The sequence below is a fragment of the Haliotis rubra genome, unplaced genomic scaffold (assembly GCF_003918875.1).
Source record: "Haliotis rubra isolate DU_JTF1 unplaced genomic scaffold, ASM391887v1 Scf225, whole genome shotgun sequence".
Classification (NCBI taxonomy): Eukaryota; Metazoa; Mollusca; class Gastropoda; order Lepetellida; family Haliotidae; genus Haliotis; species Haliotis rubra.
Genome location: NW_025766281.1, coordinates 1,236,090 through 1,262,181, shown reverse-complemented (window position 1 = coordinate 1,262,181; position 26,092 = coordinate 1,236,090). Strand labels below are relative to the sequence as shown.

The following is a 26,092-nucleotide window of genomic DNA, read 5'->3' as shown; positions in this document are numbered from 1 at the left end:
GTTCTTTAAGGGATTTAGCACTGCAGAAATCGGTGGGTCGAAGTTAAAATGATGTGTTTCATTGTAAGACAGACTCAGCCGTGGACACTGCTCTTTTACCAGCAGGTTCCTCGACTTCCACATACGTCAACGGCAAGAGCGTGAGACATCTGCATTTGTTTTAAGTCTCCCGACGCTCTTTACATACCGTCCTGTTAAAAAAATATAGTGATTTACATCTAACCATTATCTGTTCATTTTATGTCATCCCGCCCTGAAAAAAACCCGTTTCAATTAATCTAAAACAAACACAAACTCCTTCAAGAAAAGACTCTTTTTATGTATTTTCTTTTCTTTTTTTTCGGTGTACTAAAGAAAGTACAGAGCTGGTGCTTTGGGATTGCCTTATAAAAAATGTAGAATATTTTTTTAAATCTTTTGATTGTGACTTACAAGTCACAAACATTGTGTGCGTGTTGCCAAAATGACACAGATGTCCCTTACAGTGCTTCGAGTGGAGTATCATGAAAACCATGACGTTGGTGAATCGCACGTGCATGTTATGCGCCAACAGTATATAGGCTACAGGGGCCGGTGGGGTAGCCTGGTGGTTAAAGCGTTGGCTCGATTAAACCCGGGTTCGATTCCCCACATGGGCAGAATATGTGTGAAGCTCATTTCTGGTGTCCCTCGCCGTGATATTGCTGGGATATAGCTAAGAGCAGCTTAAAGCTCACTCACTCACTCACTCACTCACTCACTCACACATAAGCTACAGTCGATTACGATTGGTATTGGTAAACATGTTAACGGTACACATGGAAATAACAGGATTATCAGCAGCGGAGCAAGGACGATCGCTAAGAATGTCGCTGATGATGACTTCGAGCAGTCATATTTGCCAGAGCGTTAGTGGGCACAAGGACACTGAAGAGACTAATAAGACCAGACTTGCCAGACATATGAGTGGACATCCCCAAAATGACCCGGATGGTCCTAATGATGTCATCAGCATCAACAGCTTTGTGTCACCTTATCAGCAGGAACACAGTGCTCAGACGACGGCGTGACGTCCGGCCAATGTCGACATCCGGCCAGTCGACAATTTCGAATCATGTCATTAACCTGTCAACTTCGTATCAATCGTCTACGTTGGGTTGGAAACACGAGACGCTGGCAAAATCGCAAATAAGTATGGTAACAGTGGTGTTTGGGCAACATGTATACACGTTACAAACACTTTTCAAAGTATGTACCTTGTTGTACGATCCCAAAACACCAACTGTGTAGTTTCTTTTATGCGTCAGTTTATTGGCGACTGTTAGGCTAGTGTAAGAGAGAGGACTCAGCAGCAGAGGCTTCAGGAGGACATTGTGCTTACATTGATGACATTGTAGGCAAGATCGAATCTAAACCCCTGTGACTGAACCCGCGACTATTGCGCCACGTCATTGGAGAACGGTCGGCCACGTTTTTGCCCTTGAACTGACAGTTGTCCTATTTTTGTAAAATCCAGTTTTCAATCCAAGTTTATTTTCCCTTTTGCCCGCAGTTTTTATCGTTTTTAATTGAAAATTGGCATAAAATGAGCTTAACGCTGAATAAAAGGGAGATGATATCTGGGTAAAAATATGTCGTATATACACACACCGTCTCCTTAGACAACTGGTTAAACATTGTGTTTCACTCATGTTCATGGTTAATTATGTCAGCAGTTGAAGCAATAATCTGAAATCATTACCGTGTCAAGAGAAGGGTAAATAGAAATATGCCAGCAATGATTCATAGTCTTTGTCTGTGTATATATGACCTTTTATAGCCTGTTTTTACTGTAAATTAGATAATATGAACTGTATTGAAGATGAAACACATGTCCTTTTTTATTGTAAATTATATAATGATGCTAGAAGCAGGTTTATTACTCCATTTGTGTATGATAATGTTAGCAAACAAAACTTAATACACATACTTAACAGTAAAGATAAAAATATTATCATAAATATATGTAATTTTTATAAATGTATACATAAAACTAGAGCTGCAACTGTGAAAACATAAACCTATCACTTTTATGTGCGCTTATTTCAACCAATTTATTTTGTATTATCGGCCTTTGGCCTTTATACTGAATAAAATATCTGTCTGTCTGTCTGTCTGTCTGTCTATATGATCTTTTTTATGTATATGTTCCGATAAATCTCCACAAGTGCCCTGGATGCATCTATGGCTCGGCCCGAACATTTTATTACCTCCCTTTGCTGCCTCCCGCATTCTCACAGTAGCCAATCAGCTAAGCTGCCGTTACAGCCGAGTTTGCCAGTGTCAACAAAGATAGCGGTCGCAGCCGCAAAGGTTTGTTCGCAGTGCGACTCAGATTTTGGAGGAGTACTTCTGCATAAATTGTGATGCCAAGTTTAATCGGTTAGATAATTTAAGAATCGAAAGTGAGTTGTGATTGGTACGCTCAACTTCCCAGCGTAGACACCTGCTTGGATAAAAAGCCAGCCAAGCTAGGTAATAAAATCATCGGTCCGAGCCGTAGATGCATCCAGGGTACAGTGGAGAGTTATCGTAACATATAGTCTGGAGATTATCGAGGATGGCTATTTTGTTCATCTAACGATGATCGGTTTTACTGCTTCTGACCGTACCTTCTTATCATGAGAGTTAGCTTGTTCCGGCAACCCATGCTTGTCATAGGAGACTAACGGGATGACACGTGTCATCGTATCCTATTGCGTAGATCGATGCTCATGATGTTGATCACTGGATTGTCTGGTCCAGACTCGATTATTTACAGACGTTCGCCATATAGCTGGAATATTGCGGCATTAAACAGCAAACAAAAATTAAAAACTCACGGTTGGGAATAGAATGGTAACAACGGTTGGATGTACGTACTAACCACATAAATAAGCTCGTCTTTAAACTCCTATTGAAATGTGTGTCAGTTGTCGCAGTGATTGAGTTTGAAATGTCGGTCATGTTGTCTTGAGATACAAGATCTTCCATCAGCATCCCTGTAGATCTGTCACCAGCACATCTTCACGTTACCGTGGGATTTGACTTACAGCAGTGATGGATGAGAATCTGTGTCAGAGAGACATTAACATGTATTGAAATCTGATGCATATTGTCAGATGCATGCAGATTGCACCTTCAGTATATTGCATGTTGCATGACCCCCTGGAGATTTTAATTTCACTAACTAAGTTCCATGTGTCAAGGGTCACGTGAAGTTGACATCGCGGTTTATATAATTCATTGACTTCGTGCATAGGCCCACTGACTTTTAAACAAACCTATGCAATGGGTCAAATGACACATCTTTTCCTGGTCGGTCTCGTCTAGTGTTGTAGTGATTGTCGATCTGTCTCTGGCCGTGGGTGTTTTCTCTGTACATCTAATCCAATTCCAAACAGTTTTAATCAAAGTGAAATCAACAGTTGAAATGTGAGTTGGGTTTAATTCGGTTTGAGCAGTAATCTTGCAGTGGGCTTCACACGTGGTGCGTGAGTGAGTGAGTCTCATTGTGCCTTGAACAATTATGTCACGGGCGTCAGCTTCATGTGGAAAGAACGATCGGTGGGTCCCCACGTTTGTGAAGAGATGAGTGAGTGAGTAAGTATGGTTTTACGCCGCTTTCACAAAAAATACAGAAATGTGGCGAGGGACAACCGAAATATGCTTCACACAATGTACCCATGTGGGAATCCGAACCCGGGCCATCGGCGTGATGAGTGAACGCTTTAAACATTAGTCTATCCCGCCGCTCCTGAAAACACCGACTGTCAGCCCTGATCGATCAGAGATAATATGTATTTTTTCATATGGTGACTTCCTGTTTTATTGACCCTTTGCCCTGCTTGCGTCTTTACAGCTTTGGGGCAATTTGGCAAACATTAAACATTAAAAAGTAATAAAGAAATGTTGCTGTTATTAGTTTCGTGAGATAGCAATCTCTATGAAGTGTTAATATAACCAGAGTAAGATCAAACTTTTGACATTCTGAAGATATTGGTACAATCAGTACCATCGTCCTTTCCCCTGCCAGACACCTTTGTTATCTATTCAAACGCCTGAATAGTTGTTGATTACAGTTCGGTCAGGAAAGTGAAAATGCGTTAAATAATCAAACAGGTTTTGGGTTTTTTTCTTCATCTGAATCCGAAAAAAATGCATTCTGGTACGATCAGGTTCAATGTGTTCTTCAGTGCAAACGACAATCTTATTCGTAGGCTTTTAAGTCGCCGTGTAATTTGGCAAAAGACGGACAGCGGGGTTAAAGACGGGAAGAGAGGGTGTTAAGAAGATCCAAGAAGATGTAGGACCTTTTACTGTCACCACTAGGAAAACTGCTGATGAAGCACATGGTTTTAGATGAACGACGATTCCCCTTTTTAAACTGGGAGAATACATCTGGAGACACGCGTGTGAAATTGTCAAGAAGTTAACGAGTTGCCTCCCTTGGAAAATGACTAAATTCGGTTGTTTCCAAGGAAACACCATATCACCGGAATGGGACAAGACCAAAATCCTTGGTACTCTCAGGAACCAAGCTGTCGAACTCAGTCCTCTATGAGAAGACTCCTCGAGCAGTACATACATTCTTCAGAGATCCGTTCCATGAAGCAGTCGTAAGGTTACTATCGTACGTCTATGTTAAAGCATGTAGTTACGATAACCATAACGCTACGATCGTTTTGTGGAGCGAACCAATATCATGTGAGCTTTACAGGGTAAGCGCCATAATATTTGTAAGAATAAGCACTCTTCAGCATTTTTTTTTTTCGTAGTCGTCAATATTTGATATATTTTTTAAATTTTAAGTTTGAAGTTTCTGCGACAATTTTCCTTTCGACTCACTCCTTTTCAGCTGCTGGATGAGCAGTACATGTTGTACTGCACTGCAAGAAATGCCTCGTTAATTCTAAGTGACATTTAAAATCAACAGTCTCACATATTTACCAATCATGTTACACAAAACCGACAATCGTATTTCACTCACGTTTATCATTCCCATGAAATGCTAAATTTTATTAGTCGTGTATTGCAAACATGAAATCAATATTTGAACAACGGCAAGCAATGTTTTCTTTTTCAATTTACATCTTTAGTAAATTGTATATTTATTAACTCTCTGGGCGCTCAATAGTCATTTCATATGCAAATTCTGACGAATAAAAACGCAAATTGTTGTTAGTTCAGCAGGTTCTTTTTCTGACTCCCAGCAGCTAAACACATCAATCCCAGTTCAGCAAACGCCATCTGAATATCTAGCGATTCATTCGGCAAAAGTCATCATGTAGCGAAAGACAAATCTAAGTATTGAAGATTCATTAAAAATTTAATAACTTGGTTACTTTTAATAAAACCAAACATGAGAACCTTCCGCTTCACATCCAATCACAGCGCGTGTTTGTGGAATGTTCAATCTACGAAAGATGCTGGCACTACTTTATTTACGGTATTTGTACTTATTTATCATGTGTAGTATTTGTACTTATGATTATCATGGAGTATTTGTACGTATAATTAAGCATATGAAGTATTTGTACTCATGATTGATCATTGACAGTATTTGTACGTATGATTAGCTATATGAAATATTTGTACTTATGATTAATCATCTGCAGTGTCTGTACTTATGATTAAACATATGTAGTATCTGTACTTATGATTAAACATATGTAGTATTTGTACTTATGATTGATCATATGCAGTATTTGTACTTAAGATTGATCATATGTAGTATTTGTACTTATGATTGATCATATGCAGTATTTGTACTTATGATTGATCATATGCAGTATTTGTACTTATGATTGATCATATGCAGTATTATACTTATTATTTGATATGATTGATCATATGCAGTATTTGTACTTATGATTGATCATATGTAGTATTTGTACTTATGATTGATCATATGCAGTATTTGTACTTATGATTGATCATATGTAGTATTTGTACTTATGATTGATCATATGCAGTATTTGTACTTATGATTGATCATATGCAGTTGATCACATGTAGTATTTGTACTTATGATTGATCATATGCAGTATTTGTACTTATGATTGATCATATGTAGTATTTGTACTTATGATTGATCATATGCAGTATTTGTACTTATGATTGATCATATGCAGTATTTGTGCTTATGATTGATCATATGCAGTATTTGTACTTATGATTGATCATATGCAGTATTTGTAGTTATGATTGATCATATGCAGTATTTGTACTTATGATTGATCATGTGTAGTATTTGTACTTATGATTAAACATATGTAGTATTTGTACTTATGATTGATCATATGTAGTATTTGTACTTATGATTGATCATATGCAGTATTTGTAGTTATGATTGATCATATGTAGTATTTGTACTTATGATTAATCATGTGTAGTATTTGTACTTATGATTAATCATGTGTAGTATTTGTACTTATGATTGATCATATGCAGTATTTGTAGTTATGATTGATCATATGTAGTATTTGTACTTATGATAAATCATATTATGTCAGCTTAATGTTGGCGGAAAGCCAAGGGATATGTATGAATTAGATGCTCACAACTGATAATGTGCATGACGCTGAAAAACCTAGAATCACGATTAAGGCGAATTTAAAATTCAAATCCACAATCATAGGTATTTGGCACGCCAAAGAGCGCAGCAGGGTAGAGAATTACGGCGCCTTACACGAATTGGCCACCTATGTCTCCCTTATTTTCCTTTCAATACATTGGTTCTCTCCATAAGCCAGCCAGTAAGGGAATCGAGCAAGTTTCACTTCGACGCTCTTGGGAGTTATTATCTTTGCTGTAATATAGATAAGTACACGAAGCTGAAATTATGACCACGAAGTAAAACGTTACTTTAATAGCACAGAATACTAAAACTGCAATTCGGGTTTTACCTTGAATTATTAAAGCCGGGCAAAACGTTTACTGCCCAAATGGAATATTCGCTCTCGTTTTTTATTGTCCATCGAAAATGGAAGGAAACGCAAATGCACGTGTAAAGATAGCTATTATGAACTCATATTTAATACCCGTGAAGATACTGGTTAGAGTTGGTCTTCAGCAATCTATGCTTGTCGCAGGAGGCGACTAACAGGATCGGGTGGTCGGGGTATTCTCGGGACGTGGACACCCTGTGTCGTGTAAAAACAAAGTCCAGAAAAAAGTGTGCACTTCGTGCGAATGGGTTACTGAGCTAATTAACGCTAGACAATAGACAGAGTGTGTGATTGCAAGACTTCGTCAATACTAAATTAGATTGTGAAATTATAAGGAAACGAAACAAGTTGTTTTTTTCCATAATTTTAATAAATAAGACACTGTGTCGGCAAACACAATGACGCTGATGTCCCCACGGTTCAGTCTCTTCCTGGTGGCCTCGTATATTTCCCAATGATCTTCTTCTTGCGTCCATAGTTCTTGGTCGACCGGTGTCGGGCTGGTTCCAGTCCGCCTTCTCGGTTTCCATCCAGTTCGTTGTGATGTAACCTGCGGATGTCGTTGACTGTAGATACAGTTGATTTACAACCCTTGATGGTGCATTGCCAAGATCACAAGTCATTTCTTCTTCTTTTCAGGATTCTGTAAGTGTGCCTATTCACGCAGAAGTATTTTCCACCTCGAGATGTCGGAAGAAATTTGTAATCTAACTGTACGTTTACCGTAACGAAAGTGATGCATTGGCCTCGTTTTGTCAGAATTATATAGTACATTTTTTTTACACTGATTAATTTACTCACCTATCGATGTATACTTATCGGAGTGAACATATTTTATGAAATCAGTCAACACTGAAAACAATTTCTGAGTGAACTCACCCACCTATCATAGTCACATGCTTACCAGAGTAAATAGAGTTCACGAAACCTTAACAATTTCGGATAACAGTTCACATTTTAACACTTCGCGACCAGTTAATCCCTTACAAAAAACTACATATGACCTCAAATGTACACCGTCTGTCCACGTCCTACGAATGCAAAATTTCAGGTTGTCCGCGTCCTGAGAATGAACCTGGTGGTCAGGCTCGCTGACTTGGTTGACACATGTCATCGTATCCCAACTGCGTGTATTGATGTTCATGCTGTTGATTCTCTTGTCAAGACTCGATTATTTTCAGATCGCCGCCATATAGCTGCAATGTTGCTGAGTGCAGCGTTACACAACAAACAAACAAAAACTATTTAAAATATTAAACACTCACCGTTGGGAATAGAAAACAAATGGTAACACACTAAATGATGGATGTACGTCCACATACGGCAGCTCTGAACATGATATTTTTTCCGTAATCTCTGCCACCATAGTCAATATTGTCTGTCACGATATGTTCCCTGATGTTGTGCTTAGCCACCATTGTGTTTGTAATATAATCCATCCTCATTCTTTGCCTGACTTTTCAACCATTGTCTATCTTGATTCTGCGTCATCATGTCTTGTCTTCACAAAGCTGTCTAAAACGAGGATCGGCTGGCAAAAATGTCCGATGTGGTTAGTTTGACGTGAATCTGTCCTCACTATTTTCTACAGTGTGTATTTCTATTTTAAAACCAGTGGAAGGTCCGGGTTAGAATGTATCTTCAGCAACCCATGCTTGTCGTAAGAGGCCACTAACGGGATCGGATGGTCAGGCTCGCTGGCTTGGTTGACTGATGTCATCGGATCCCAATTGCGCAGATCGATGCTCATGCTGTTGATCACTGGATTGTCTGGTCAAGACTCGATTATTTACAGACCGCCACCATACAGCTTGGACATTCAGCTTACAGAGCTCCGACGTCTTGAATAGGTTTGTAATTGTTTGGTCAAATACAATTTGTAAGTGTGTAGTTTCCTTTTGTCGTCACGCCGAAGACGCGGGTTCGATTCCCCACATGGGCACAATGTGTTAAGCCCATTTCTGGTGTCCCCCGCCGTGATATTGCTGGAATATTGCTAAAAGCGGCGTAAAACCAAACTCAGTCAGTCAGTCAGTCAGTAGTTTCTTTTGCCTGTCAGTTTAGACAAGCTATACGCTACGACCCTGTCGTTGTCTTGCCAGGGGGAATGGGCAATAAGTCACAAAATGACTACTAATCATTCACTTATCCTTGAGTTTAATTTGATCAAGTCAAACGTGATGAACACATTGGAACTGATCTTTCAAAGCATTTCTACAATGAGACAGTCACGTTAGCCTCTGTCAAGATAATTCGTTTGTCCCGATGCGATGTTGCGGCATTTCGCTAGCCACGGCGACAATGACGGCCGTCTCACGCCGCGGTTTAAATGACGCTGGAAATGATACCCTAACTGATCAAAGATCTCAGTAACCATGGAAACCAGATGAAAATAGAAAGATATTCCGTACTATTACGTTCTAAGATAAACGGACAAGGGTTCTAGATTGAAAACATCCATTTGACTCTTTGTCATGATTAGGCTCTTGGAGACAGGTCAACCCAATATGGCCTTTTGCATTGGCGAATATGGCAGCCTAAGCTCGAGGGCGTACTTCTGCTGTGCCTGTGGTGGTAGTTAATCAAATTATTGAATGATCGATTCGTCTGATGGAAATATTAGTCTATTAATTGATTCTTTTATAAATCGTTAGTGAACACGATATTGGTAATTCCCAAAGAAATTGACTTGATTACCTCACTAGAATTTCATTGTGGCATCCCAGTGTACGAGACAGTAGCTATATATCTTCTTGGAGATAACCCAAATACAAATATATTATGAATAAAGACAATGTTAAGGCACAAATACGTCCCCAGTCTCATGTAATGTTCCCTTGTTGCCGACAACATAGAACTAAATGCGGAAATATATAGAATAACAATGTCTTGACATGCGCCTTCAATCTCCAAGAACGGGCACTTGTTGCTGACTATGAAATATGTTGAAAAAGAATAGTCGACAACGATTGGATACGATTGAATTAATTCAAATATATATCTGATCATATTACATTATTCTCAATAGGTACATTACCTACTTCTGCACATACCACAACAACCCGTGAAGAGCTGGGTTAGAATGAACCTTCAGTAACCCATGCTTGTCGTAAGAGGTGACTATCGGGATCGGGTGGTCAGGCTCGCTGACTTGGTTGACACATGTCATCGGTTCCCAGTTGCGCAGATCGATGCTCATGCTGTTGATCACTGGATTGTCTGGTCCAGACTCGATTATTTACAGACCGCCGCCATATAGCTGGAATATTGCTGAGTGCGGCGTAAAACTAAACTCACTCACTGACTCAGACCAGAACATAAAGACATATTCGTAATAACTGACTTTCCAGAAACATATTTTTCTTCTTAAAGTGGTTTCCAGTTTAACGATATTTTGTGTTTTCTTAAACGGGTCCGATTTTCCAACATTTCTTGAATCTTTATAAACCATGTTATCCCTCCACTGTACGATTAATATTCTTCAATGTTCGTAGAGTCAGTACAGTAATGTACTGGGGTGGGTTAGCAAACAAACAAACAAACACATACACGTTATATAATGTAACCTTCAGAGATCGAGTCAAACTGGCTTAAGATTCATAATATTATAATCAAAGACAAAGATGTTGATTGTACAAAAGGTCTCCGGCCCATATACATTGGAGTTATGCATATACTGACTGACTGACTGACTGAGTTTAGTTTTACGCCGCGTTTAGCAATATTCCAGCAACATCACGACGGGGGACACCAGAAATGGGCTTCACACATTGTACCCATGTGGGGATTCGAACCCGGGTCTTCGGCGTGACGAACCAACGCTTTAACCACTAGGCTACCCCACCGCCCCTCATATACATTATACATATGTTGCAATAAGTAGTAATTAGTGCTCCAAACAGCGAATCATGTTACAGGCAGCAAATTATGCTGCAAGTAGTGAAATATGATGATCAACAAAATGTATATCATACACATATATTTATAAATATTTAAGAAAGTTATGTTGAAAAAAGGGAAAGTAAAGGACTGTCACATTTCTTAGTCTACTGGTATAGTTCATATATGTATATGTATGTTATATGGTATATGTTAAGGTTTTCAATAGGTTCTACATTGTCTTGTTTTGGTAGATCTGCACTACCAGATTACGGTATATACATCGCTGGTATTGTTGACACCTGAACCCATCTCATGTAAACACCGTTCATATTACGTCTTGCAAAATAGACTGTAAAAAGAACAATTACATGTTCTCAGGCGGCAGACTTTTTGCCTCGGTCGAGTATATGCTGCGATCATGGTCGACTTCAACGGGCTCAAAAATAATTTTGTTGGTACATATATTTCACTATTCCATGTGAACAGACGTCTCATTAGTTTTGCTGGGGCAGTGGTGTAACCTAGTGGTTAAAGTGTTTGCTCGTCACACCGGGTTCGATTCCCCACCTTATTTTGTGTGAATATTTTGACTGTGAGTTCTCTGGGGCGGTGGGGTAGCCTAGTGGTTAAAGTGTTTTCTTGTCACGCCGAAGACCCGAGTGCGATCCCCCACATAGGTACAATGTGTGAAGCCCTTTTCTGGTGTCCCCCGCCATGATATTGCTGGAATATTGCTAAAAGCGGCGTAAAACTAACTCACTCACTCAGTAGCCTTGCTCTTTGATTGTTGGTACCCAAGTGCTCGTTGATTCCTGTCACTCACGTGTGCGTTGATTAGGTAAATTACGGTCTTGGGATTCAGGGTTAATCGCAAAAACATCGGCGACACAAAGATCTCAGATCCATTGGCTCTGATTGGAAGATGGCGAAATGACCTTGATCAGGAAGAAAGGGAAATTAGGTCGTCATATTGCCCAGGTTTACGGCCTTTGTTGCTTTGTTTTGTTGTCTTGTCTTAAAGTGCAATTTGCCTGGAAATCGGGACACTTGGGTTGGCATGCATGAGAATTTGGTTGACTTTCCAGGTTAATTGGTCAACCGAGAATTAATAACGTCGATGAACTGATTTGGTCACGCATGTTCGTTTGATGGATAAGCCTTCCGGTTTTGTTGACGTTGTTTGTTCTGTCACTTTCAAAATAACGGTGAGATGACACGCAACCACCAACACGATGTCCAGCCTTCCGAGATACCATTATTGGGGGCTGTGGGTTAGCTTTGTGATTAAATCGTTCGCACGTCACGTCCACGGGTGGGTTCGATTCCCCACAAGGATACAATGTGTGAAGCCCATTTCTGGTGTCCCCCGCTGTGATTCCGGAATAATGCTAAAAGCTGCCTGACACCTTACTCACTCATATGCTATTGTTGTTGTGGTTCTTCTTGCGTGGTGGGGGCGATGGGGTAGCCTAATAGTTAAAGCGTTGGCTCGTGACGCCGAAGACCCGGGTTCGAATCCCCACATGGGTACAATGTGTGAAGCCCATTTCTGGTGTCCCCCGCCGTGATGTTGCTGGAATTTTGCTAAAACCAAACTCAGTCAATCTTCTTGCGTGGCCTTGTGGGTGAAGTGTTCACTTGTCACGCCGTAGACCCGGGTTCGATTCCCTTTCTATTGGTTGCAGGGATGAGTATAACATGAACAAAGCGAAACTAACCCACGTGTTTAGCAAAAGTAGTGTACACCGGGAGTTAATCCTCAGCTGTGTACAACGCGAATTTCCTCCAATATGTGAACGATTTGAATCATCTCTGCCGATGTACGACCTGAATCTTCACTGGATTCATAATCAGGACGAATCTAGGATTCAAACACGATCATAGAATTCAGAGATGTTGAAAATAGACATATACATTTACTGTTGGTTACTGCGTGAGTGAGTTAGTGAGTGAAGTTTTAAGCTGCTTTTATAAATATTCCAGCATCGTTACGACGAGGGGACAACGGAAATTAGCTTCGCACATTGTACCAAGGTGGGGAATCGAACCCGGGTCTTGGGCATAACGAGCAAACGCTTTAAGCACCAGACTACCCCTCCAATTGATTACAACGAAGCTGCCATCCCACATTCGGCACGAGTGATTCGGCGCTTTATTTAGAAGTATACAACCGTATAGTTACGCAGAAGAAAATACGCAATAGTGTACGTAATCATTTCCATGACGTATTCCCCACAAGTGTGAGCCAGTTTCTGGTGTCCCCTCTGTCATATTGCTTGAATATTGCTAAAAGCGGCGTAAAAACATACCCAGTCACTCCATTATGTATTAATGTTTTAACCTCAGGAGCATAGTCGTTGCATCCGTTAGAACGCCAATGTAGACAACGAGCAACACAATTGTGAGATCGTTCGGGTACTAATGTTGATTATTGTTAAACATGAAGACAAAAACACAGACAACATATGCTTCTAAGATTGCCAACAGATACAGCGCATACGGGAAACGTATTCTGCTGGAAGTTTTAAAAAGCAATAAAAAGTAAATTTGGAACGTTGTAGGATAATGAAGTATTATCCGATAACTGCGTTTCAAGTATCCTACATCGTTAAAGAGGAACCCAATTAAACAAAAAATAGTGTCTGTCTGTCAACGATGACTGGCACTGACGCCATATAGGAATCCTACACTAATTGTCTCGTTCAGTCCAGGATATTATGTGGAGTTTCTATCACTGGTTCCACTGTACCAGACTGCTGTGAGTAATCGCCAAAGTGCCTCCGGAACTGGCACCAGTGGATCGATATTCCTCAGCTGTAAGCCCAGTCGCAGTCCCATATGTTATGTGTTCCTTCATCAAATTGACTCATAGAAATTGTTGATATCATATGTATTCTGAATTAAACCCTCTGGCAGATGCTGAAACTATAGCTGTGATTGGATTCTTAAACAAAATCAATGTCATAAAAGTGAGATGAATTCAGTTATGTTTTGTACATTTTTGTCAAAGTCAAATCAGGGTTATATCATGGTTGTGCCACGATGATAATAATATCATAACAATTATTAGTGTTACATCAGAGGGTGCCTCCATATTGTCCATATCCACGAATACCTCTGTTTAAAGTGCTAATGTCTCTGAAAACTGTCTATTCTGCCGAGTGCCTCTGTATTGCCATATCTGCTGATACATCGTCAGATTATAAATGTACTATAATTTCCAGTAGAATCTGCTGTCTCCGGGCTCGAACTGGTCGTGAAGGTTCGGAGACTTGGTTCATTGTATGTCATCGTTCCCCTACTGCAGGAATTGTCGCTCATGATATCTATCACTGGTTTCAGTTGTTGCCAGAAATAGCACCGTGCAACGATTTAATTCCTATCTGCAGATGACCCATACCAGTTTACATCGATCTGGTGTATTTAATACGGCAACTACAACTGAGTGTTTGTTCTACGGATTCATTCTCCTTGTGAATGTGTGCATTCTGTACTGATTGTTCGAGGCTGAATGTTTTTTGTGGATTAAAACATAAAACACCACAAAAATAATGCTCTTTCGTGTGGCGGTAAATGTATCGACGTGATAGTAATCTAAAGCATTTCCTCCAATGAGCGCCATATCTTTATAGGACGCCGGCCTCCAATAAGCAGGGTTTTATACAAATAGTGCCGGTTTTAGATTGCATTACGTTTTCGTTAAACCAAACAAGCGTCGAAAAGTCATTTGTCAGTTTATTAGTCACTGCAGCTTAATATCATGCGCCTAGTTTCCATTTGTCAGAAGGACCTTCACTTTCAGTAATGTTTGGAAACTGGTTAAAAATACGCAACCGAAAAGACGGTATGTGTTGGCCAAGATAAATGTCTTGGTAGGAACATGTGTTGGGACACGGCCCGTTTTCGTGGACCTATGTTAACCTTCACACCACAGCTCATTGCTCCCTGGATCGGCATATGATCCAGGGACTCACCACCGGAAACTGATATCATAATAATAATATCATGGAATGCAAGTTCGAGACAAACTCCAGAATGCCCAGATTCAAGACAAACTTCGGGCCGAGTACAAATCTCGCTTAAAGAAAATCTGGAGCTCAGAGCTGAATGCTCGAAACAAGGTCAAAGACACTAATACCTTTGCTGTGCCTGTCCTCTCCTATTCCTTTGGAGTAGTTGATTGGACAAAACAAGACATCCAGAGTCTTCCCCGCCTGACCAGAAGGATCATGTCTGACATCAGAGCCCACCACCTTTGGTCCTCTCTCAATCGTTTATGTATGTCAATCAATTTGGGAGGTCGGGGTTTGATTAATGTGGAGGCTCTTCATGATAGAATTTTATTGTGTACTTTTGCACATATTTATTTATCGGATGATCCTCTGGTGATGCATGTCAAGACTCGTGGTGAAAGCAAGGAATTCCACAGCTATTTTAAGCGTACCAAAGTAGTTGGAAAGAATCTGAAATTTGAGGTTGATTCTGTTAATGGCAATGTCCTACTGGACGGAACAGCGATTGGAGTAAACCAGGTGAAGTCCTTCACCAAGTCTGCTCAGAGTCGGTCATCGCATGGATGATGTCGGCTGGTCCTAAATGTGAAACTGAGGGCTTTCTTTTTGCTGCTCAGGATCAGTCACTTCCCACTCGCAACAAAATATCAATATGAAGTGTCGACTTTGCAATGACTTCACAGAGACTGTCCAACACCTACCTTGTCAGTGGATGCCCTTCCTTGGCACAAACAGCATACCTTAAAAGACATGATGGCATGGCTCGCTGCTTCTATTACCGTCTCCGCCATGCCTGTGGCTTTGACTCTGAGGTCCATCCACGGTACGACCCTGAACGTGTACAGGGCGTCATGGAAAATGACGTTTTCAAACGTCTGTGGAATAGGCCCATACACAGACTCAGAAGAATTCCTGCCAACAAACCTGATCTTGTCCTTTTGGAAAAAGCCAATGAAGTCATTTATATCTTAGAAGTTTCTGTCCCTTTTGACAGCAACGTGATTGGCAAGATTCAGGAAAAGCATTCTAAATATGCGGACCTCGCCTTTGAAATGTCTCGCTTGCATCCCAAGTACACTGTCGTCAGACTCCCCCTTGTTCTTGGTGCCCTTGGTTTGGTACCTCCTGATCTCTTGGCGCAGATCAGGAGAGTGATCTCAACCGGGAGCACAGCCCTCCTGACACTCTGGATAAAGCAGAAGGCTGCAGTGTTGGGGAGTCTACATACTCTCCAAAACATTCTTGGTGGGTTCGACTACTCAGTCCCATTCGATGTCTGGGCTGCATGTAGAGGGGGCAAGGGCCCTGAGCTGACGATGAGCCTTACCAGCCTGACTATGCCAGGATCACCCGAACTCTTTCTGATGCATGCTATCTTTAATCTGTAAAATATAATACATAATGAATGAGCATTTCTATAGCGTTTTATTCTTAAGTGATATGTTCAAAGTGTTGTACATGACAAAGATGAAATGTTAATCTGGATAAATGTTTTGAATAGATGTGTCTTCAAACGGACTTTGAATCTCTTCAAAGATGGGCAAGTTGTCATGTCAACAGACAGAGCATTTTTGAAAGAACATTGTCCATTGAGCTTCCATCTAGGTGTATAAACATATAAACATTTCAATACTGAACATTACAATTTAAATAGGAAACATCAGTGCCAAATAATACGCAGTCTTAATTATTCTCAGAAAAGGATCCCGTGTATTGGGCAAAACGGTTGAATGGATCACTGAAAACCACCGATAACACCAGGTGTTCTCAAAGGGTAAACATGTGCTATCCTGCCGGTACCACCCGTTAAATGCTAGGTATTTTCGGCCTGGCGCCAAACAGCAGTACTTCTGCCAAGTAACGACTGTCTGTAAATGTTGTAAATCGATCTTCTTCCAATACGGTATCAAATGATAAATCACCTATGCCTGATTTGTGCGGGTGCAGGTTCAAATCGATGTCAATTGTGTTTTATACAAATATTATTGATCAAATGAATACAAACTGCTCTATTACACATCCTCAATTACGCATGCGTTCATTGTTCTTGCTCAATTTCCGAATGAATTAAGTAATAAATTAAGCTTTGATTTATGATATTGAGACATGGGTTATAGCTAATTGGATTTTCGTGTCTATTGGTCAATGTTGTCTGTTTTGTTCACAAACCCAGCATGAAAGGCAAAACACATTTTAGGCAATTTCTTTTAATGGCAGAGGCTACCGATGGATCAGGACATTCTTACCCTTGTCGCGAACGACTCGTGAAATCATATAGTTTAAGTGATCCGTTCATATCTTTTCGACAACTATTTTTCCCTTTTCGTCAAACAAAGACCCGTGAAGATCCGGGTTAGAATTGGTCTTCAGTAACCCATGCTTGTTGTAAGAGGCACCTAACGGGATCGGGTGGTCAGGCTCGCCGACTTGGTTGACACATGTCATCGTATCCCGATCGCGTAATTCGACGCTCATGATGCTGAACACTGGATTACATTACTAAAACATTGCTGGGAGTGGCATTAAACACAACCAACTAACCCAAACAAACAAAGGACATTAGTTTGTGGGGGATAGTCAAGACTGGATACTCTTTGAAGTGACTCTATATATCACCGTGCAAGGAGACTGTAGTGACGCAGATCACCTCTTTGATTACACGAACAGACACGGGGCTGTTGAAACCGTTAAATCCAAAGGTTAATTAAACCCTGTTAGCACGTGAGTTACAGTGATGCGGTTATTTCCATGCTACACAGGTCCAACTCCTCTATTGTGTGTCAGTGTAATTAATAGTGATAGTCTAATACGTTCTTGAAAGGCGCTCTGGGCGTCATGGAAGATGTGAGGTATTTCAGAGGTTTGGGAGTAATGACAAGCCAGAGGCTGCTGTACCAAGTTTCCACTTCATGTAAAGACCTGTCAGCAATGTCGTAACGTAGCATTGCTCAGGTTCTTGCAGCCTGAAACTCAAAAGCTTTCGATTAGATTTTGATTGCCCAATTTCAGAGTGTACAACTACCAGGACATTGTATCTGTGATGTCTCGAGGTCAATAGTTTTTCAGAAGCATCACTCAGACTTTCATCTGGAAAGGTTCTTTGAAGCAGCTTTTTCTGAACATACCCTGGTAGCGTTGGTGTGTTGATTGATGCTATGTGTTTAAGGGTTAAAAAGGCTGGCATGTCTCAGCCACATCTGAGAAAAATACATCAGCGTTCTACTCTGCGGGCGGTATAAGGCATCTTACCGTGACCTTTAAGGATGTTAACAAACATATTTTAAAGATGTTTCAAATGTTAACAAACATACAAATGAGTGTGTGTGCGTGCGCGTGTGTCTGTATGGCTGTTTGATTATTGAATACACACTTGTCTAGCAGAGGTTCACGACTGTATAGTATTGGTACATAGCGACGGTGTGACAAATGCCAAAGCTTTGGATAATTTTGACATTTTTGCTTGTCTTTAATAGAGGTGACAACGTGATATTGCACTTCTAGAATTTCATATTTCCATTTGTGTGCGTGTGCGTGTTAGAATGTGTACACGGTAAATATTCTTCCAGTAAATGAGTGACAGAAAAGGAATAATTCGAGATGATAAAAAGATAATCCTCTAACGAGAACCTTTTTTAATGCCAAGTCAAAATATTGATTACACAACAGTCTCGTTTCCTGTTGACGGGGTTCCGTCCTATTGCGCAACTTAGTACAATAACCGGTCCAGAATTTTGAGACCAGTTCATTTAGCTGGATGCATAAATATTATTCAGTATTATTTGATGCATCTAAGCACTTGTATATTGCTACACTACGCTTCTTATAATCCTTGCAAATATGTCGTGCAGCGTGCTCTGTCGTATAGCGAGCACTGACAAACAGAAACGTGGAAATCTAAAAACGAGGCACTGCCGCTAGAAAGGTTTGGCGGTCTGGTACGGACTTGATATTATATCAATCAGATTGTGCGGTACGGAACTACACTGAAAAAGCGCAAAAAATACATAACAGGTGTAACCAGTGAGCAAAATGCATTGTGCATTATTTAACAACCACATCAAACTGGGGCAGTCTGTGACGTCTTAGTTAAGGTTATGCTGACTACACCTCGCCATAAAATATAGAAATACGATGTTATTAAAGTTTAAGATTAAAACATTTGTAAATACCATTTTCTTATGAAACAAGAAATTGGAATTCAGTGTAACCATAGTTCTTTGGGATGTCCATTTTCACTTTCACACGAGAAAATTCGGATCGGCTGAAAAGTAGGTCATTGTCTGAATAGGTTAATGTGACTCATGTTTCGGTTTGATCGTATTCATTGATATAACCAAAACTTTGGCATACAAATGGCATCCTTGGGGGTATATAGCGTCATTCAGTCAGACAACAACTAACAGCCCCTCCCCCGAGAGCCGTGACCAGGGGCCCTATGGGACTCACCGTGGAATTCACTGTCATCGTTCTTGATGAATAATGGATGCATAATTATGTAATCCGCCTTGCATTACTCAATCTTGACGAACCCATGTGGTATTGTAGAATTTTATTTGTGCTTCACTGGGGTTGTTCTTCATTGCAAAACAGATTGTTGTCTCATATCATATACATTTGCTGTAAATGAGTCATGAATATTCATTTTCAAATTCCTAGGTGAAATACTCCAAAGATATATCACTTTGCTTTGAGGCAATTTTGTTTGAACGACTAATTGGGATGAAACGCATGGGATTTCTGGGGATGTTTTGACTTATTTATAGACTTCTCTCAAGGAGAAATGCATACCCAATGCAGCAACTTAAAGGATAATCAAATATCTTTTAGAATATTTAAATCAAATCTGTGAATATTGTTGAAACTATCAAATTGACGAATATAATTAAATTGAACATTGACATCTTTGTTGAACGTATCTGAACACAGAGTTTTTGGTATTATCGGTTATATGTGCACATATGTGGGTGTGGGGATACCTTACGTATTTAGTGCCAATTTTCTATTCTAATCTGTCAAATGAAATCGAACCAGACGCTGATTCCGAGTCGGAATGTATAATAAATTAATCCTTGTTTACACCTGACCTTACATCCAGGTGAGACGTTCTGCTATATATACTCCGTCATCAGCTTCTCCCTTACCGTATTGATTAACACTGTGGTTTCAGGTTGACGCCAATACCAATTGAAATCTGTTGATTTATTTAAATCATTGCGAGAACTATTGCAGGTCACGTGTGCAATACGGAGCCTGAGAAGCAACACTGTATGGGCGCTGTTGGGAGCTCGTAAAACTTCGCCACTTTTAAAGGTCAAAGCAGTTTGGGTCATTAAAACTTCGCACGCATCACTTCCTCTCCATCGATCATACGGCATAGGATATCTCAATTATGTCATTATGATCATTATGGTGGAATCTGTTTGACCCTGAGTTCGGTAGTCCAAGAATTGAGGTCGGTTCAGACAGCAGTCCGGATGAGACATGAATTCATGTCTGGCAACAGTAGCGCTCCGTCAGTCACGAGAAACAATTCTAGCACTTTACCATAACTTACTGAACAAACGAGATAGGAATCATACCTTTAATGTTTATTGGGATATATTTTATTTGTAAATTATTTGCACTGCCGGATTGAGAGTGTGGGTTCGAATCACATATGGGACTGAACCTAACAAAATCACTAGAATCTGCACTTTACTGAGAAATTGTTATCCGAATTATAACATGTGTTATATTTGACCACGTTCTAAATGGCATTGTGGATGTAATGCAAAAGCCCCAGATGAAGCAAGTGCAGATGTTCCTCAGGTTCTGAATCTACAATTTCCACCCATTGTGGCTGCCTTCAGACTAATTACTGCGCTTTCTATCCATCAAAAGTATACATTGTCGCTCGTTAGATACACTTTGAAACAACTGTTTCTATGACAAATGTCAACTGTATGACATCGTGTTTTAATGTCTATAAATGGAGGAATTAGTCTAGTTTTAATTAATTGTTTCATCAGCTGCCTCACTACTCTGAGACTGATATCATGGATGCACCGAGGAAACCTACAGTGCTACATCCGGGCACGTTAAGCCCACGACTGTCCTTTGATGGCTTGTCTCTCATGTTGTTGATGCTGCGTGGAGCAATGTTCTCCTACTTGTCTGCCATCTAAAAGTGTTCATTACTGTTTTTGTGATGCGGAGAAACTCGACGACAGTAATTAAACTACGTTTACAGGGCTATGTCACGAGAATTCAATAGACCTGTCTGTGTGTCCAGCCTCGGTCCTCGTTACAAGTCTCGCCGTGATGGCGAGACGTAGACGATACTTCGTGGGTCAGGAAGTAATGTTGATACAGTAACATTGTTGGAGACATGAAATCATTGATATACCTTACAGTCCGTTGAGACAAAATGATACCGATGACTTGCAATCTAACACAAGAATCAAACCAACGCTGAGTGCAATAAACACAACAGACCAACTCTAGAAAAAAACAAACAGAATTTGTGTCACAAAAATAAAAGAGTTGTTTAAGAAACTGTCATCATTTATTTGTGCGTTTTCCAAGTTTGTTACAAGGGCGCATTGGCAACTAAAGGAACAGCACGAAAAGCGAGATGCACGTGCGTTAACGGGTTCTCAACAATTTTTGGAGCTGGCGAGATGACACGTACCCCAGCTGCACAGACAATGCGCTGTATGTTATTTGTAATTCCATACTTGGTTCTCCCCCCTGTCATTTTCATCCTTGAAGAAATCATAGACTTTGTAAAGTATTGACTTGCATTTTCTCTCACTTTGTCAATCAGCAGTAATCACATGTCTCGCTTTTCGCGCTGTTGCTTCAGTTGCCAATGCGCCCTTGTAACAAACTTGGGAAACGCACAAATAAATGATGACAGTTTCTTAAACAACTTTTATATTTTTGTGACAAAGATTATGCAATTGTTTTCTAGAGTTGGTCTGTTGTTTTTATTGCACTTCGCGTTGGTTTGATTCTTTTATGTCCATTTGTTTTTGTGTTAGATTGCAATTCATCGGTATCATTTTGTCTCAAACGGACTGTAATGCAGGGTCTAGTTTCATTCATGTCTGTTTTGTTTTACATTTTCAAACTCAATTCTTAAATTGAATTTTCTTCACAAAATAATTATCCACTGTAGGAATACTGAATTACTTGTAAAGAAGTAGTAGCACGTCAGAGAATGGCTGAAAGGCAGAATTGAAAGACACCCTCTATTACACCAGAAAGGGACGCTACAAAAGGCTTGGTTAACACAAGTCATGGTATCCAAGTTGGGCAGATCGATGCTCATGTTGTTGATCACTAGATTGTCTGATCCAGACACTAAATACGTAAGGTATCACAATTATAACATATGTTACATTTCAACACTTTCTAAAATGGCATTGTGTATTTTATGTATAGAAGTGTGTGTGATATAGAGCCTTTAAGTTTAACAATTCACAAAACTGTCTTCCGACAAGTAACTACCGCCGTAAATGTCACATTGATTCCTGACCAATTTTTCATGTCCTATCCCGAAGCTCCATAATTCCCAGAAAGAGACAGATCTCTGTCATGGTTAACACATTGCGACACAATTGGAAGCGACATAAATTGAGAGCATGTCGTCATACACGAAGGATGGTATGACAATGTGTGAACGTTGGTCGGACTAGGGGGACATATCAGCTGGCAATTAACGTCATGTGTCAACGGTTGAAATGAACAATGAATAACTGTGCGGGGTGATATTTACTTAATTGTAAGCAAAGGGAGATTTGTGCTGAAGGCGCTAGGAACTTTCTTAAAATAATAATTTTAACAAGCAATGGCGCACATAAAGTGGCCATCTACTCGAATTTTATTGAATTTTCATTCACTATCCAATTGACTTATTTCACTTGCCGTCACGCAGGTATTGACATAGTTGTGGGATAAAATTGGTCATCATCAACCCTTGCAGGTCGTAAGAGGGGACTAACGGAATCGTTGATGCAACTGATATACCGATGTTCTTGACGTCAGGGACCCGTGAAGATCCTGGTTAGAATTGATCTTCAGTAACCCATGCTTGTCGTAAGAGGCGACTAACGGGATCGGGTGGCACTGGTCAGGCTCTCTGACTTGGTTGACACATGTCGTCGGTTCCCAATTGCGCAGATCGATGCTTATGCTGTTGATCACTGGATTGTCTGGTCCAGATTCGATTATTTACAGATCGCCGCCATATAGCTGGAATATTGCTGAGTGCGGCGTAAAACTAAACTCACTCACACTCATGACGTCAGGCACAGGTTTGTCTGACCACGACACGGTTATTTACAGCCGTCATAAAGCTGGTCAGAAATACGGCGTTAAACAACGCATCAAGTCAAATAGCAGTCTGCATTCTAGTAAATATAAAATAGTCAACATCACACACACCCCAATGCCATCTACCTTCCACCCGTCCGAGGAAATACGATTTTGTCTCTTTTTCTCGGTTGTAATTGTTGTGTTGTTTTTATATCCATTTGAACTTCTTCTTTCCAGACTGTTTGTCGGAGACGAGTACCCATAATGCAATAGAATTCTCCCGAAATTCCACTTTGATTGTGTACCGCTGTCGACATCAGTTCTACCTCGCTTCCGGGAACTTAGTGCGCATGTGCAGGAATGGAACATGGACAGGATCGGAGCCATCTTGTCTCGTAGACAGTAAGTACATAAGGTGCTATTACTTGAACAAATAGAACATCCTACGTCAGAATAGGAGAGTATCAAATCATCAATGTTTATTTGTTTGTATGTTTGTTGTGTTGTGATATCAGTCGGTAAATAATCACGTCTGGAAGAGACAACCCAGTGATTAATACCAGGAACAATGAACATCGATCTGCGCATGAAAATGTTTGAGAGGGTGACATCATGACCAGATCACATATCATTGCTTAAACGATCAATCACTGGATTGTCTGGTGCAGACTCACACATTTACATGTCGCTATATATACCTATGTACACGTTGTCATATTGTTATTGTAGGGATATTAGTAGAAGTAGTAATAGTAATAGTTGTAGTAGGAGTAGTAATAGAAGTAATATTGGTGGTGGTAGTAGCAGCAGTTGTTACGGTTGTTGTATCAGTTACTGTAGCAGAAGTAGTCGTAGTAGTTGCTGTGGTAGCAGAAGTCTTAGTTTCTGGGTTACTAGTAGTCGTTGAGGTTACATTGGAAATTACTATGGTATTAATCATTACATCAGCAGTTAGTAGTCGTGGTTGTAATCGTGAAACAGTAAATATCCAGAAATCATGGATGTCACACATGATGCAGGGCACATTTATTATCCAGCTGCCAAGAACGTAACTATAGATGTAACTACTTGTGCATACATCGTGAGAAACAATTTCCACATTGCCTCCACATCCCAACATCTCGTACATCCTGTGTTTGCCAGGCTCCTAAACGGTTTTCATTAACCACCGGAAACACCATGCTAGTTCATTGATTTCAAATAAATATCCCCATTGCTCTCGCCTCATCACAGTAGTGATACATGAGATAAACAACAGCTTCTTTCTGCTTGTTCACAGGCGTCCTGCCCAAACAACTGCTCGTCCTTCTCATCGTCGGGGTCACCGTGACCTTATTCGCACTTTGCATTCCACTCGACTTCTACCGGTTCCGGAAACGGAAACGGGAATGCCGGGAAAAACAACAGCGTATCAATATGATGGTCCGGATCCAACCCTTCCATGCTAAAATGATGGGAATCCAGGGATCCAGCATGGAGGAAGAGGATCCACCGCCCAGTCGGAGTTTTGGCCTTGGATCTCTGTTAGCTTTTTTCAGACTTGTCCGGAACAAGAGAAACCGAACAAAAAAGACGACTCCGTCTGAAACCCCCACAGAAGAAGAGATTAAAATCAACACCCCTTCTTCAACCAACACCCAGCCTGTTTTGAACCCCAAAGAGGAGCCCTCCGCCTCAAAGCCGCCATTACAACCTATCCTAGAAACCAGTCAGAAGAAAAAGACTTCCACTGATGCTTCAGCAACGAGCATAGATCGATTTGGGAACGAAATCCCAAATTTTCCGAGGGCAAAATCTCTTGGAAGCGGAGTCGGGAAGACTGCTTCCATACCAGTTACACCAAGGTCGGCAACATTTACAGACTCACGAAGTTATTTGTCGGAACAAAGGAGGAACAATGTGCCAAGTAAGGGAAATAACTCTTCAAAGGGAGACAACTCTCATCAAGCCAATGAGAATGACATGGAGAGAGGGGAGGAGATTGTTGGTGTTGAAAGGTCGAATACCAGACACCTTGCAACCAGGCCGTCCAAGAGCCTCGTTTTCAATAACAGATATACTGTGACAACACGTGACTCGGACAGCGCCACCTCTCCATGTAAGCCTCTTCCGTCTGTTGGTTCCAGCCCCAGTCATTCGCCATTATGCGAGGTCAACATGGGATTTTAGTTTGATGGGTTTTGTAGTTTTGGTTCTTTTTAAGTGAAATTCCAAATGTCAAACCAATTGAACCAGTATTTCGACATGTGTATTTCGTCAGTTGTTTCGACAAGATATTTTATAGCAATGTCGTGTCCATTAATATATTTATTGATATAAATGGACTCCCGTGAACCGTAGGACGGGAAGGAGATTGTGTGAATATTGTTATGTGAGTAAAATTAGTTTACGAGCTAAGAGTACAGTAGCGCATGTTTATGAACTGTGTACATATTTGTGATATGTGTAAGTACACAATGTTTTAAACACCGGGTCGACTTTCATGCGTGTATACTTGTGAGCAGAAACCCATTAATGTGATCACGAAGACACCCGGTGTCGTGCCTGCAGTTCAAAGAGCAAGACGTCAGATGACAAGATATGAAAGAAGGTCTCCAATTCAAATAAACGGTGAACGTTTTATCGTTAATTATTGACAAGATCGCTTGATAGCATCGTTTCATTTTTGTGTAGGGATTGAACGAGTATAGAAATGTGCCGTTTTCCAGCAAATATTCAGACAAATCATGACAGGGAGCATCCATTAAACCCATGTGCGGTATCGAATCTTGTTTTCGAGTAACGGGCAAACGCTTACTAGACTGCCAACATCGTTCCTGTTCCTCAGGGAACTGGAATATGAGAAATGTAACGAACCTAAACAGCCCATGCAGTGCGTGTTGTATCTCAGAGAGACATAGTTCGAAATGTGCCCCTGTTCACCCAGCAGTAAAGGGGTACCCGATAGGATGA

The 26,092-nt window shown here is 40.5% G+C and overlaps 1 protein-coding gene across 1 annotated transcript in view; it reads left to right on the top strand.

The window, feature by feature from the left end:
- Positions 1-25,760, top strand: part of LOC124277667 — a 61,406-nt gene extending 35,646 nt beyond the window's left edge. The window contains exons 2-3 of the mRNA XM_046713399.1: positions 23,378-23,542; positions 24,420-25,760. Of these exons, the coding sequence (XP_046569355.1) occupies positions 23,378-23,542; positions 24,420-25,309 (1,055 nt within the window). The 3' untranslated portion in view covers positions 25,310-25,760. The remainder of the gene's footprint in view (positions 1-23,377; positions 23,543-24,419) is intronic.
- Positions 25,761-26,092: the final 332 nt, after the last annotated feature.